Here is a 14,917-nt window from a genome sequence, read left to right on the forward strand (position 1 = left end):
ACAGCTGGGACTGCGACACAGACCCTCAGCTATTCCCTGCTTGTTCCTTGGGAACTTACACGGCCCGCACCCTGCTCCAAGGGTTTGGACGAAGGGATGGTAAGCCCCAGAATTCCTTTAACGGAATTCCCAGCAGCAGCAGCATTGGAGGGGCAGGCACAGCCAATCCATACCCCTCCACCAACCAATTTAACCAATGCCTAACCGCCAACCTTACAAGTTGTGACGATTTGCTAAGCAGTAGGCAAAACCCAAAAGGCACACACTAATCAGCCAATTGGAAAAATTCCTACTGGGCCCCCGCACCAAGGCGAACGACCCCATGACAGGCAGAGCAAGGTCAAGGCGCAAGCCCAAGCAAGGGAGGGCGGGCGGGAGATCCGATGTCCACAGCGAAAGAGAAAGCTGTGGACCTTGCTTAAATAACCACTGATCCCACCCCTAAATTGGCAACATCAAATTTACCCCAGTAACACCATCCTCCAATCTGCTCCAGGCCCCTTGAATCTAATACTGCCTGGCAACCAAGTGGAGTTTTGTTCGGCCCCATCCGCAACACGTGCTCTCTTTTAGTGAGAACACGCTTTGCGTGCTGAGGTCCCCCAAAACCCCTACCCCAATAACTCACACATCACACATAATTTTTGTTTAAGGTTTTTGGCATACTTTTGGCCACAACTTTATTTTCATACAAATTGAGAGTGGTTGCTTAGGCATTGGTTATGACTATCTGTCCCCCCCGCCTTGGGGACAGCGCTGACTCCCGTGAGTCAGCGTGTGGAGGAACAAGACCAGGGACAGCTGGGACTGCGACACAGACCCTCAGCTATTCCCTGCTTGTTCCTTGGGAACTTACACGGCCCGCACCCTGCTCCAAGGGTTTGGACGAAGGGATGGTAAGCCCCAGAATTCCTTTAACGGAATTCCCAGCAGCAGCAGCATTGGAGGGGCAGGCACAGCCAATCCATACCCCTCCACCAACCAATTTAACCAATGCCTAACCGCCACAGAGCCTTAGCTCACCGCCAAACCACTCACAAATGCAACCCTTCCTTCAATCCCAAAGCAACCATAGCCAACCAGGTGTCGTTCCCTATAGGGGAAATATTCACCCTAAAGCTGGCAGCAGCCTTGAAGGTAATCACAGGGTGCAAAATCATGGAACCACCTGAAGCAAAGCCTATTTTACTTTATTATTTTAATTATTATTTTATTTTATTTTATTTTATTTTACACTTCCTTATTAACATGCTTCCCGGCCTCTTTGGTGGTAGTTTGTCTAGGCACTGGTTCCTGACTAGCTGCACCTGACCTCAGCAGGGCAGCACTGACGACTGGGCCCCACCATATCGTCAGTACCAGCAACATTGTGGGGGAGCAATGAATCCCAAGGCAATCGCATCCCGCCAGGTGTCGTTCCCCATAGGGGAAAGATGCACCCCCCATCTGCCCCAAAGAGGGGAACAGTCTTGAAGAAAATAGCAGGGTGCAATATCACAGAACCACCTAAAGCAAGGACCTATTTTATTTTATTTGTTATTTTATTTTATATGTTATTTTATTTTATTTGATTTACTTTATTTATTTTATTTTCCACCGCCATATTAACATGCTTTCTGGCCTGCTCGGTGGTAGTTTGTCTAGGCATTGGTTCCCGACTAGCTGCACCTGACCTCAGCAGGGCAGCACTGACGACTGGGCCCCACCATATCGTCAGTACAAGTAAACAGCGTGGGGGAGCAATGAACCAGGATCAGACTCAAGCTCACCCCAAATGCTCCCAGGGACTCTTGCGTGGCCCTACCCCTCGAAAGGGGTTGACAAAGCATGGCAAATCCTTGGTTTCCTTTAATGGAATATCTTTGCGCATTGGAGGGGACAGGTGCTCCAACCCCCCCTCCAGACCACCTTGAACCAAATGCCTTAAATTATTTTGAGTCCAGGGAGAGCTGCCATCAACTCAATCCAAGCCCTCTTGCATGCAGGAATGCAAACTTATGCTGGAGGAAGACAGCAAATCATTCTTGCCCAGCTGTACCACCAGCACTGCGGGAGGACCTGCACAGGTCACACTCGACCGCACCAAAGGAAGGACCTCCTCCCAAAGCATTCCCCATCTGGACATCCAGTATATGTCCACATGGACAGGAAGACTGAGATGGCGCCCCAGTCCAGACTTGTCAGCGCGCTTGCCAGCCCAGTGTACAATGCTGTGGCCCAAATGTGCACCACTGCTCCTATGAGAAAAGGATATAACAGACAAGCATCAGCACAGACATCATTGTGACACTTCCTGATATAACCCTTGTCAGCGTCAGACTTCCAATGACCCGTATTCACAATCCTGTCTACAGACAGGCCCCCAGTGTGCAGCCGTTGCAGCAGCCCTATTCGGAAGGAATGAGGCGTGTCCAGTGGTAGGCAAGCCGCAGGCCGTAATAACTGGTGCACGGCGTAAGCACATTAATGCCTGGCTAACAGGAACCCATTTTCATGCACTAGGAGTGGGCCAGCCCCCAGGGGAATGAAAAGCCAATTTTTTCTGGTATCCATAACCGTGCAAGGGCCCTCCTCATCTGTAATGGGAAGCCTGATTGTGGCACTCCTGCCCACTAAGTCTGTTTTAGAGTTCCCAACTCTAATGACAAGCTCCAAAGCAGATAAGGAAAAGTCCTGAAGCAATAAGCCTCCAGACTCTCAGCCCTGTGCTGGCTCCAACAACCATTTCCCCAACCCTCAGTGCCCAAAATGCAATGGAATACTGAAAGGAGTCTCGCCTTGATCTTTTACCAGCAGACAAGTTTTAACTTGTTGCAGATCCTGCCTAGGTAAAATTGACCGACTTCCTGCCCACTGTCCTATGAGGTTGGAGCCTATTCCAACCTTCCAAGGCCCTGCACATTACAAACTTTATGCAAGGGTCTCTGAAAAATAAAGCTTCAGTATAACAGACATTGCAGCGGACTGAATTCTTATAGTTATAACAGGACGCCCAATCTGCGGCAGGTGGACCAAATACTGCAGGATCTGCTCAGAGGATGGGGGCCAGTTCATCTGAATGGCCGAGGACTGCCAGCTTAAGGCTAAGAAATCCATCCAGGCCTTCCCATAAGAGCTAAAAGCAGAAGGGGAAATGGAAGCTGCTGCTCTCTGTAATTACTAATTGTTGTCAAAATGCCACAGGTGGTCTGGAAAAGTCTGGCAATAGCTGAGTCTGGAGCCCAGGATCTGAAGCGCTCCATCTGAAAATGGGATAGAGTGTCAGAGACATCATTAGAGGATCCCGTAATCAGGAGAGCAGAAAGCACAATAGTAAACCTTAAGCGGTGCAGCTCAAAAGCATGAGCGGAGGGGCGGAGACTCTGCTGGAGCGTGAGAACTGTTTAGCCAAGACGCTCACCACTACCTGGTTATCAGACCAAAAGCAGATCCGATGGTCACTGAACTCCTCGGGCCACATGTGAACTGCTACTACAATGGGGAAAACTCAAAAGTTAGGTCACATGATTGCCTCACCATACCGGGCTTGAGGCCATGGCTTTGCACACCAGCAGCCCCTGAAATAAAAAACCAAAGGGCAAAGATCCAGCAGCATCAGCATGAACCTGAAAAATCCCTGTGCAAGTATCCTGCCATGGCCAACTACTATTGCATACATATAGGAATTGCAACCATTGCATGAGATCCCATTGCATGAGAAAGGTAAGGGGACCTCAGGCCGCAGGCAGCCTGGCCTAGTGGGAAGGGAAGGGGCGGCCTGGGGCAACCACTCTGCATGCAAGATTAATTAAGTGACCCAGCAAGATCGGATCTGATGAAGCATCACTTGCTACAGAGGAAGTATTACAAAATAACTTCCTTCAAGGCAGACAGCTTCTCCATAGGCAAGTGGTATGTTTTAGCAACGATATCCAACTGGATCCCTAAATAAAATGGGAATATGGGCAAAAAGTATTGAGGTATTGCTTGCCAGCTTCCAGCCCTGCTTGGGCAGGGGGCATCTTGTGCTGCCATCATAATACGTAAATTTACAGGGCCGACGCTGGCCAGAACCGCTAAAAAAGTCCCGACAAAACTGCCGCCGTGCCAGCTTCCTTTTCAGACACACACTGTGCAATGCAAAAACACACTCCGTGCGGTGCTCACACAATCCATGCAATGCAACTATACTCCGTGCGATGCAGCTACACACTCTGTTCAATGCAACTACACACTCAGTGCAAAAAAAAAAAAAACAAACACTCCGTGCAATGCAAAAACGCACTCCATGCAATGCAACTACCCTCCATGCAATGCAACTACCCACTCTGTGCAATGCAACTACACACTCCATGCAATGCAACTACACACTTCATGCAATGCAACTACACACTCCGTTCAATGCAACTACACACTCCGTGCAATGCAAAAACGCACTCCGTGCAATGCAAAAACGCACTCCATGCAATGCAACTACCCTCCATGCAATGCAACTACCCACTCTGTGCAATGCAACTACCCTCCATGCAATGCAACTACACACTCCGTGCACTGCACACACCCTCTGTTCAATGCAACTACACACTCCGTGCAATGCACTCTCTGTGCAATGCAAAAAAAAAAAAAAAACCAAACCACACACACTCTGTGCAAATGCCACTACACCCTCCGTGCAATGCACACACACTCTGTGCAATGCACACACACCCTCTGTGCAATGCACTCACACCCTCTGTGCAATGCGCACAACCTCTGTGCAATGCAAATGCAAATCTCTCACGCAATGCAATGCAAATGCAGCCCGTGCAGCGCTGTGCCCTGTAACGCACAGAGCAAACTGCAGTGCGGGCACACAAAGGTGCTTTCTCCCGCTTGCATATTGCAAACGTGGCGCCTGTTACATCCCTCGCAGTGAGGGAACCACCAAAAGGCCCTCGACACTGGACCTAAGTGTCCAGGTAGAGCAATGGGGGAGCATGCAGCTGTCCCATATAGGGACCAATCCTGCAACCTAGGCATTACCGGCACTATGCGCTGACCAGCTGAGTTATCCAGGATGATCCCTAAAGACCCGGGACAGCCTCACCCTGACCCCTGTAGAGGTCCAAGGTGATGTCTGAATCATGATCCCTGCTCCTCTTTGCCCTCCTCCTGGATTGCAGCCTTCGAAGATGCTTTCTTCTGGAAGAAGACACCTGGGGCGTCCACAAGTCATCCCCTGCAGGAGAGGCAAGCTCTTGAGGCATTTGCAAAAGCCCAGTCATAGTCCGCAAAAACTAAACAATGTAAGGAACTGGTGAAACCAATGCTTCATGGACCACATGGGGACACCATTCAGGCCGGAAACGCTTCCAGGCCATCGAATTCTAGGGCAAAGCCCTAGGATCACCTGCCAGGCCAGGCATAAATGTTTCCAGTGAAATAGCAGAGTTGAAGCAGCCCACAGCTTGTCCAGGTACCCCTGCTTGCCCTTTTAGAGGGAAGCACCCCTTCAAGAAACCCAAAGTTCTTTTATGGACCGAACTACCCAGCAACAGAATAGCCCAAAAGGAGCAGTTTGTTTTGTTTTGTTATAACAATGGCTAAGAGGGGGATATGAACCCTGTCTCCCAGGTCCTAGTCCTACACTTTAGCCACTAAACCACAATGGCTCGCCTCTAAAATGGCAGTCGCCACTATCAGGGCAAAACAAACTTAAAGAAAATAAACTTGTTCAGAAACAGCATAGTTCAAGAGCATATACAGAGTGCTCATAGTCATTGGAGGCACAGAGAGCCTCTGCCGCCCTCTGATATACATTAGCAGCAACTGAGCCTGCAAGCAGGTACATTCTTATAGAGAGGTCAGAGACTTAACAATTAACTGCTACCTGTAGCATACTTAGGCTCGGAAGTTATGCCCAGGCCAAATAGGGCTCCATGCCTCTGCTCTTGAGAATCTTAGTCTCATAGCAATATTAAAGGAACTCAAAATAGTGCTCCCGCCCAAGGCTAGATTAAAATTTGGCCAACAGCGCTGCACACACCCAAATAAAGCCAACCTTCGGGGGTGCTGTAAACGAAAGTGATTCCAGCTAAGCTGGGAACAGCCCTGACTAGCCCCACAATTTACAACAGGAGAAATGGGGGAAACCTTTTTGCGAAAGAAAGGCAAGCCACAGATACAGGGAGAATCTTCCCACAGGGCAGGGTAAGGGGTGGGGTGGGAAATTGAACAGGAAAAAGGGGAATTAAATTATTTAAGGGACTAAAGAGGATTAAAAGAAGGGGGAAATAAAGAAATGTAACCAGACAATGAGAAGTTTGCATCACTGTCCTCCAGACAGTCCAAGTGCTCCATGTGATCCGATGTCCACAGCGAAAGAGAAAGAGAAAGCTGTGGACCTTGCTTAAATAACCACTGATCCCACCCCTAAATTGGCAACATCAAATTTACCCCAGTAACACCATCCTCCAATCTGCTCCAGGCCCCTTGAATCTAATACTGCCTGGCAACCAAGTGGAGTTTTGTTCGGCCCCATCCGCAACACGTGCTCTCTTTTAGTGAGAACACGCTTTATAGAATCAAAGAATCATAGAACTGTAGAGCTGGAAGGGACTGAGGGAATCATCTAGTCCAATGAATTTCCAATGAAGAAGAGTGAAAATTGATGTTTTAAACTTTTCCCTCTTCCATATTTCAGTTGCCTCGTGTGGGAAAGATAAAGGATACAAGGCCCTCTAATATTCCATTGTATCTACTACCATCACTCCTGGTACCATTTGTTGTCTTTAACATGAGGTTCTAGATTCAATGTGGTAATCTAGAAAGGATATTTTAAACATCCATATGTGCACAACATCCATCAACTGAACTTAAGATTCTCTATGTGAATAAGCAAAGTGACAGCTTGCTTTTAAGATTCTCATATTAAAGATGAGCAACACATATCAGTATGGGTTGTATATACAAAGGGGGCTGCAGAACAGAAGAAGGTATGAAAATGATGGTGATCACACAGAAAGGGAGAACTAAGAAGAGAAAGGAGAAGGGTGGAGAGATTAAAAAAAAGAGTGAAGCTGAAAATGGAAGTGGAAAGGGGGGTTGCCAACGCCCCCCCCCCAAAAAAAAACCAGAATGAGTAGGAGGAATGGGAATGAGGTTGAATATGAAAGCACTGGCATAGAAAGGTATACAGCATGGGAGTTGGGCAGAATGTGAAAACGGTGCTTAGATGTTGAAGTCTTTGGGACGGGGGGGGGATGCAAGAGTTACATGCAGTTGTTTGTGTGCAAGAGAGGTTGTAGAAAATGTGAGGCAGGCATGAGGTGAAGGTGAAAACAGAGGAGCAAAGCATTTTGTGCTTACAGGAATCAGTAGACAATTAACAGAATTGTGGAATGATCACAAGCCACAGAATCTCTGCCTGACCTCTCTGAAGTCAAAATCATCTATCACTCCCATATCCTGCGATAGAGAATTTGAATAGATATAACCAATGGAATATTGTCAATATGTTAATCAACTCCAACCAACCCAGCCAACATGGTCAGTGATGATGGAAGTAATAATAATAATAATAATAATAATAATAATAATAATTTATTATTTATACCCCACCCATCTGGCTGTGTTTCCCCAGCTACTCTGGGTGGATTCCAGCAAAATATTAAAATACAATAATTTATCAAATATTAAAAGCTTCACTAAAGAGGGCTGCCTTTAATCCAGCAGCATGTGAAAGGCATAACATTGATAAGGTCTGACGTAAAATATAGATTCTAAACCTTCTTTGCAACTCAGCTCATGTCTGAAGGGGGGTAATTTATTTATTTTAGCAAATTTGAATCTGACCTACCCCATCAGCCCCATCCATCTCACTTGCCCCTTACTCACTCACTCTGAGGTCACTTGAAGATTGCACAGAGAACTTCTTTCCACAGCTGATCCAATCTCAGTCTGAGAAGCAGCATTCTGGTTTTGCTTGATGACTTTAAACTCTCCATGCCAGATGGAAAATGGGAACAACAAAGAGGATGCTTGATTTATCCCTTTAGATCTTGGCAAGGTAAACTGGTGCTATGGGCATTCAAGAGCTGGATGATCATTGTTACAAAGGGAGTTTGTTTCCAAAGTTACCGCTCTGACATCTGGCTCTGGGGTCCCCAGTGAGGCAAAGGAAACAAACTTTGAGAACTTGCCACCATCTGCAAAGCACAGCAAATTCATCCTCATGCCCCGTTTAGATTTGATCTGAACTCACTAAATCCAGTTGAGTAGATTTGTGCACTGGATTAGCCTCCGTGTTTTACAAATACAGTGGTGCCTCGCAAGACGAAAATAATTCGTTCCGCGAGTCTTTTCGTCTTGCGATGTTTTTCATCTTGCGAAGCATGGTCCGTCGCAACTGCGCCTCTTCAAGCGGCTTTAAGAAAAAAGCGCAAGACGTTTTCATCTTGCGAAGCAAGCCCATAGGGAAATTCGTCTAGCGAAGCAACGCAAAACCGAAAAACCGAGTTTTTCGTCTTGCGAGGCATTCGTCTTGCGGGGCACCACTTTATTAAAGAAATTGTTTTGTTTCATCATCAGTGTACACAGTGATTCACATCATAAAAGAGAACAGGCCTCTGCCTCCAAGGAGCTTACAGACTAAAACTTGATTCAAGAAAAACAAAGGAAGGAAGGCTAGAGAAGGAAAGACAGGGGGAAACAGAGAACAAATCTTTAACTTGGGTTCAGCTACAGGATAAAACCCTAGTGGGCTTTGGACCCCCTGGCAGGCCAAGAACAACCCACAAACCAGAGCTCCCCCTGCCCCCAAGTTGGAGGAAATTTGTTTTCTGCTGCTCAGGAGAGTAGGATCCAAACCAAGGAATTCCAATTAAAAGGTGGGGGTGAGGCTTGTCTGATGGTATGAGCTGTGCAACAGTGGAGCAGCTTTCCTTAGAAGGTACTGGACTCTTTATTAGAAGCGTTGAAATATAGGTTGATGTCTGCCTATCCCTACCAGGGATGGTTATTTATTTATTTATTTATTTATTTAACTTTGATCCTGCTGTGAGAAAATCCTAAACGTGGATAAACGGACTGAGACCTTTAGCTTGGTTAACCAAGTATATTTATTGGGTCGCGTTTGCAAAGGCGGGCTCCCATCACATCCCCGTGTGACCGAAGAGCCCCGTTCAAGCAGTGCATGAAGGTTTTAAGCCCTAACTGCCGCCCCTCCTTCGGAGGCTTGGCTTACAATCTTCCTGTCACAAAACAACACATCTCTAATACAATGTCCAATCTATACTACCCATTTAACTCATTGCCTTTTTAGGGATTGCCAGGTCTTAAGCTTATTTCCTTCCCCTTTTCGCTGGAGGAACATGTGCCTGTTGCACAACCATTTCAAGTTCTGAAATTTTCCACTGCCAGCTTTTACGTGGCACATCCATTCTCTTTGTGATGTTCGGGGCAGGCCCTATTCTCACACTGCCATTCCTCGAAGGACCTTAGGAAAGCTTATGTGGTTCTCCCCCCCACCCTGCCCTGCCCAATTTTATCATCCCAACAACCCTGTGAAGACGTTTATGCTTAGTGAAAAGGCCTCTCCTCCTTCCAGAGGGGAGGTGTTGTGGGTGGGAGACAATTCCTGCGTCATGCGGGGGTGTTACGCCCCTGCCCCATCCACATGGCTGGTGCGCCATGCCCCCGGTTGAGCACCCAATCAGGCGGCTTGGTGGGGGCGTGGTTTGCTGCTCAAGACGCAGCCACGCCAGCCATTCAGCCCATTTGCTCACGGGTTCATCTTTCAGATCGGGGAAACGACATTCGGCTAGGTAACATCATCAGCAGTATTAGGGATTGGTTACAGCTGTGAGGGTATTGGGGGCATGCCTCTTGGGCTCGGGTGGCGGTTAGGCATTGGAATGTGTTGTTGGTGTGTGGAAGGGCAAGTTACGGCCATCGCCTACCCCTTCAAATTTGGGTATTCCGTTAAAGGAATCTGGCGGTCGTGAATCCTTTCCGATGCCTGTGTGGTGGTGGGGGGGGGCATGGCATGACCCTCGGTGACATCGGGGAGAGCTTATGGTTGTATTAGCATCAACAGGCTCCCCCTACTGGTGGTTAACCCCTCTGCAGACTCACCCCTCTTTGAGTGGGTGGAGTAAAATCTTTTGTGGTCCAATGCCTAAGCCAATACCTTCTCACTTGCTGTAATCAATAAAGTTATGGCCTTTTCTTGCCCATTAACCTTATATTCTGTGTCCATGTGTCTTTATTCCACCAAGCGGGGGTCGGGTCCTCGAACCACAACAACCGGTCCCATTTTACAGCTTAGTGAAAATCAGTGTGATTTTAAAGTGGTGGGAGCTTCTAGGCCTTATGAAGATTTTTTTTGAGAGTGATGCATAGAAGGAATAAAATGAACGCCATGGGATAACTGGATGTGCATGATAAGACATATAAGAACATTTATTTGCTTGCAGAACGCACTGCACTTTAAGCTTCTAAGTGGGGAGAAAGGAAACTTAGTAGAGTTGTGTGTGTTGAGCTGGTAATTCCACCTTCTGAATTAAACAGTGGTGAGGGTTTATGAGGCAAGCAGCAGACAGAGAAGAGGAGATTGTTCTGGCACTTTTTCTTATGCCGTGAACAACTTGATGCAGATCACTGTCATGTAGAAAAATGGGTGTTATTGCATTTTTATGGACTGGATCCCGAGCTGCTTCTTCTTTCACAATATATATGTTAATGGCAATGTATATTAAGCAACACGGGACACGGGTGGCACTGTGGTCTAAACCACTGAGCATCTTGGGCTTGCAGATTGAAAGGTCAGCGGTTCGAATCCCCACAATGGAGTGAGCTCCCGTTGCTCTGCCCCATCTCCTGCCAACCTAGCAGTTTGAAAGCACGCCACTGCAAGTAGATAAATAGGTACTGCTGTGGTGGGAAGGTAAACAGTGTTTCCATGCCCTCAGGTTTCCATCACAGTGTTCCATTGTGCCAGTAGCAATTTAGTCATGCTGGACACATGACCCAGAAAGCTTTCTGTGGACAAACACCAGCTCCATTGGCCTGAAAGCGAGATGAGCGCCGCAACCCCATAGTCACCTTTGACTGGACTTAACCGTTCAGGGGTCTTTTACCTTTATATTTTATTGAGCAATAATGTATATTTGTGTACAACTACCAGTCATTGTACAACACATGGAAGATATGCACATAATCTGTTCATGAATGGGAAATTGTGTGTACTCCTCTCCCATACATATTGGGGGACATGCATATCTCAGCTACATCTTATACATTCTCCAGACATTAGGCATACTCTCTAACAGACTTTGAGGGATGTACATGTGTCAGACTATTTTGTACATTCTCCAGGCATAATGTGTAATGTCTGTGGTATCTTAATTTCATTATGCAAACTCTCCAGCAGTCCTCAGGTAATGTACACATCTCAACAGTTTTTATTATTTCACAGCAGGGTTTTGTATTCTGGCATTGAAAAGATTTCTTCATTTCACACTGCTTAAGGACGTTAGCACCATTTAAAAAAACAAGCTTACTCCATGAAACTGAGCTCAGTAGAACAATAAAGAGAGCTTATTAATAGTTCACTTAACCAACATGTACACCTTTAATATAATTTACTTACAGGCATTTTATCCCATGTACTTGTTGAAAGGCAACTGATAATTTGTTAGATTTTTTTTAAGGACTGCTTCTAAAATTTTATTTCACAGGAGTCTCTGAAATAAATTTATTCTGTTATAGAGCACACTAGAATTTAGTTGGAATTTACATGATCAGCTTTAGTGCAAAAAAATATATGCCATTTTCAGTTAGAATTTTCCTATAATTTGAGCGTAAGCTGATGAGGTCAAGAAACGACTATTCAAGAGGTAATTGAATAGAATATTTTATATGGATGTATTTCAAGAGTGTGAATGTGTAGAGGCAGAAAGGGCTTGGGGAGATCAATCATAAGCGAAAGAAGCCACTGGAAAATTGTGGAGAAATGGTGTTTCCTTATGATGTTTCCTTATTAAAACTGACCATATCTTCTCACCCTTGGTCATGCAAGGAAGACCCCAGGATGACTACCATTCTATTGATCTCATGTTTTCTTGCACAGGAGGTATCTGTTGACCACCTTCTTCATAGCTGTGGTGATCTCCTTGTTCCTGAGGGTATAAATAATGGGGTTTAGGAGCGGAAAGATTATTGTGTGGAAGACAGAGACCACCTTGTCAGGAGCATATTCATCAAAGGGTCGAGCATAGATGTAGATGGCAGGGGTAAACATGAAAATGACTATGGTGATGTGCGAATAGCAAGTCGAGAGAGCCTTGCTGGCTGACTCACCAGTGGTGTTCTTCTTCAGCATGGTGAGCAAGAAGATGTAGGAAACCAAGAGGGCCACAAAGCAGACCACAGAGATGAGGCCACTGCTGAATATCATGACCATCTCCTCAGCAAAGGAGTTGGCACAGGTGATCCTTAGAACCTGGGTGATGTCACAGAAGTAATTGTCCAATTCATTGGGTCCACAGAATGGAAGGCGGAGGATCAGCACAACTTGGATGAGAGAGTGGACAAAGCCGCCAGCCCAAGAGGCTATCACCAGTAGGATGCACAAGCGCCGGCCCATCATAGTGGAGTAGTGCAAGGGACGGCAGATGGCAACGTAGCGGTCATAGGCCATGACTGTGAGCAGGAACATCTCAGAGGCACCCACAAAGTGGAGGAAGAAGAGCTGAGCAATGCAGCCCCAGAAAGAAATGATCTTGCGCTCAGCCAAGAAATCAACTAGCATCTTGGGGGCAGTGATGGAAGAATACCAGATGTCCAGGAATGCCAAGTTGGCCAATAGGAAATACATGGGTGAGCTAAGATGAGGGTCACTCCGGATGGTGATGATGATCAACACATTGCTCGGCAGGACAATCATGTAGAAAGTGAGGAACAGGGCAAAGAGGAAAAGTTGGACCCCACGTTCATGAGACAGTCCTGTCAGGATGAACTCAGTCACTTGGGTGCTGTTCCTCAGACCCTCCAAGTGGGTAGACTTCAGCAACCTAAGTTTGGCCACTGCTGTGGTGTCCTCCATACCTCAAGTGAAGTTTAAGTGATCTGCACCTAGATAGGAAAGGGGGACCAGAAAAGAAAGAAAGGGCAGTGGGGAAAGAGGAGGAGATAATGAAGGAGCATCTCCACCCCCATCGTTCAGTCCGGATACTGAGGTCCAGCTCCAAGGGCCTTCTGGCAGTTCCCTCACTGCGAGAAGTGAAGTTACAGGGAACAATGCAGAGGGCCTTCTCAGTAGTGGCGCCCACTCTATGGAATGCTCTCCTATCAGATGTCAAAGAAACCAACAACAACAAAATTTTATTTATACTCCGCCCTCCTCGGCCAGGGCTGTGCTCAGGGTGGCTAACACCAAATATAAATTACAATAAAATGTAACAGGGGGGAAAAACAGTTAATTAAAATACAGCTTAAAATATGGCTATCTGATGTTTAGAAGACATCTGAAGGCAGACCTGTTTAGGGAAGTTTTTAATGACTGATATCTTAATGTATTTTTTAATCTCCTGTTGGAAGCCACCCAGAGTGGCTGGGGAAACCCAGCCAGATGGGCGGGGTATAAATAATAAATTATTATTATTATTATTAAACTTTGAATTAAAGAAGGGCTTCTCGGTGGCTGCTCCAGGACTCTGGAACTCCTTCCCTGGAGATGTTAGACTGGCTCTTTCCTTCCCTGCAGGTGAAGGCTTTCTTATTCCAATAGGATTTTGGTACCTGACTGCTTTTAAGGAAAGGTTGAGTGCTGTGCTGCTTTTATTATAATTTTCTGTATGTTTTAATAAATCATATATCTCTTGATTTCTATGCAGTGATGGGTGAGTGATTGGATCAATAAATAGACACATGAGTAGATCAATTTACCCTAGTCTTTTTACACACACACACACACACACACACACACACACACACCACCCCATATTATGATTATGTTTATATCCCACCTTTTCTCCTGACAGGAACTCAAGGTGACATAGAGAAGATAGGACCAGCTTCCCTTGTTCTTATTTATGTGTTCCTATGACTTAGCATAACACAGCTTCCTTTGTTCCTTATTTCACCAAGGACCTGATTAGGTGCCAACCACAGCAAATAAACCTCATTTTCACTTTTTCATGGTGTTTCACCCGAGAGCTCCACTTTACATTTTCAAACAAATCGCCAATATAAGGGAAAGTAAGAGGGAGCTGGTGTCATCACAGGAGCCAACTCTTAGGGGCCGAGGTCCCTTCAGCCCCCCTACCAAGTTGATGGGCATTGCCATTCAAATGGTGCTTGTGCACTGCATCTCGTGAGTGGAAAAGTATTTGTAAGCTACTCTGAGCAGCTTCCTATGGGTAGGAGCTATAAATATTTATATTAAAGTGGCAAGCCTGATATTGAGGACCTCATGAAAGATGTTCTAAGTCAGCCAAATTGATCCCTTTCAGATGTAGTTGGACTATAACTCCACCTGTAGTCAAGAAGCTGAAAGTCTAACACATGGAGGGCACCATGTTGACTATTCCTGTGTTTAGCAAAGGATTTAGACAACAGAAATTACTTCTCTGTCTTTTGCTGCTACTTGAACACAGGAGCCAAAGGTCCATCCGACTGGCAGCCCCTCTCCAGATTTTCAGAAAGGTCCATTTTTCCCAACCCTATCTGAAGATGTCAGGGGCTGAACCTGTGACTTTCTACATGCAAACAGATGTTCTGTCACTAAGCTGCAGCGCTTCCTCAAGTATGTCTCTGTCACGCACCCGTAAGAGCTCCTTCCTAAAAGCAACAACAGAGTCTTGTGCAATTTTAATGGCTGACATTTTATTATGGTATAGGCTTCCACGAACTCAAGACTGCAAAAGCTTATGCCATAATAAATGTATCAGTCTCTAAT

At 46.1% G+C, this 14,917-nt stretch overlaps 2 protein-coding genes across 4 annotated transcripts in view; both read right to left on the reverse strand.

The window, feature by feature from the left end:
- The window catches only part of LOC309516482 (olfactory receptor 4K3-like), a gene marked incomplete at its 5' end in the record, with an annotated part of 34,824 nt that overhangs the window by 14,351 nt on the left and 5,556 nt on the right, over positions 1-14,917 (reverse strand). The gene's annotated exons all lie outside the window — the stretch shown is intronic.
- On the reverse strand, positions 10,447-13,280 carry LOC309516910 (olfactory receptor 4M1-like). Of its 3 annotated transcripts, XR_014213064.1 has the most exons (3): positions 12,319-13,280; positions 12,023-12,137; positions 10,447-10,617 (listed from the first exon to the last, which is right to left on the reverse strand). XR_014213064.1 is itself a non-coding variant. In XM_082195867.1 (2 exons), exons 1-2 carry the CDS (start codon positions 13,061-13,063, stop codon positions 10,589-10,591), a joined length of 774 nt encoding a protein of 257 aa, XP_082051993.1. In that variant the 5' UTR covers positions 13,064-13,280; the 3' UTR covers positions 10,447-10,588. The 3 variants fall into 3 exon arrangements, 2 of the variants coding, with proteins under 2 accessions (XP_082051993.1, XP_082051994.1); XM_082195867.1 differs by lacking the exon at positions 12,023-12,137; XM_082195868.1 differs by lacking the exon at positions 10,447-10,617 and having other exon boundaries at positions 11,857-12,137.

This window comes from Podarcis vaucheri (genome assembly GCF_965113315.1).
Source record: "Podarcis vaucheri genome assembly, chromosome: 13".
Classification (NCBI taxonomy): Eukaryota; Metazoa; Chordata; class Lepidosauria; order Squamata; family Lacertidae; genus Podarcis; species Podarcis vaucheri.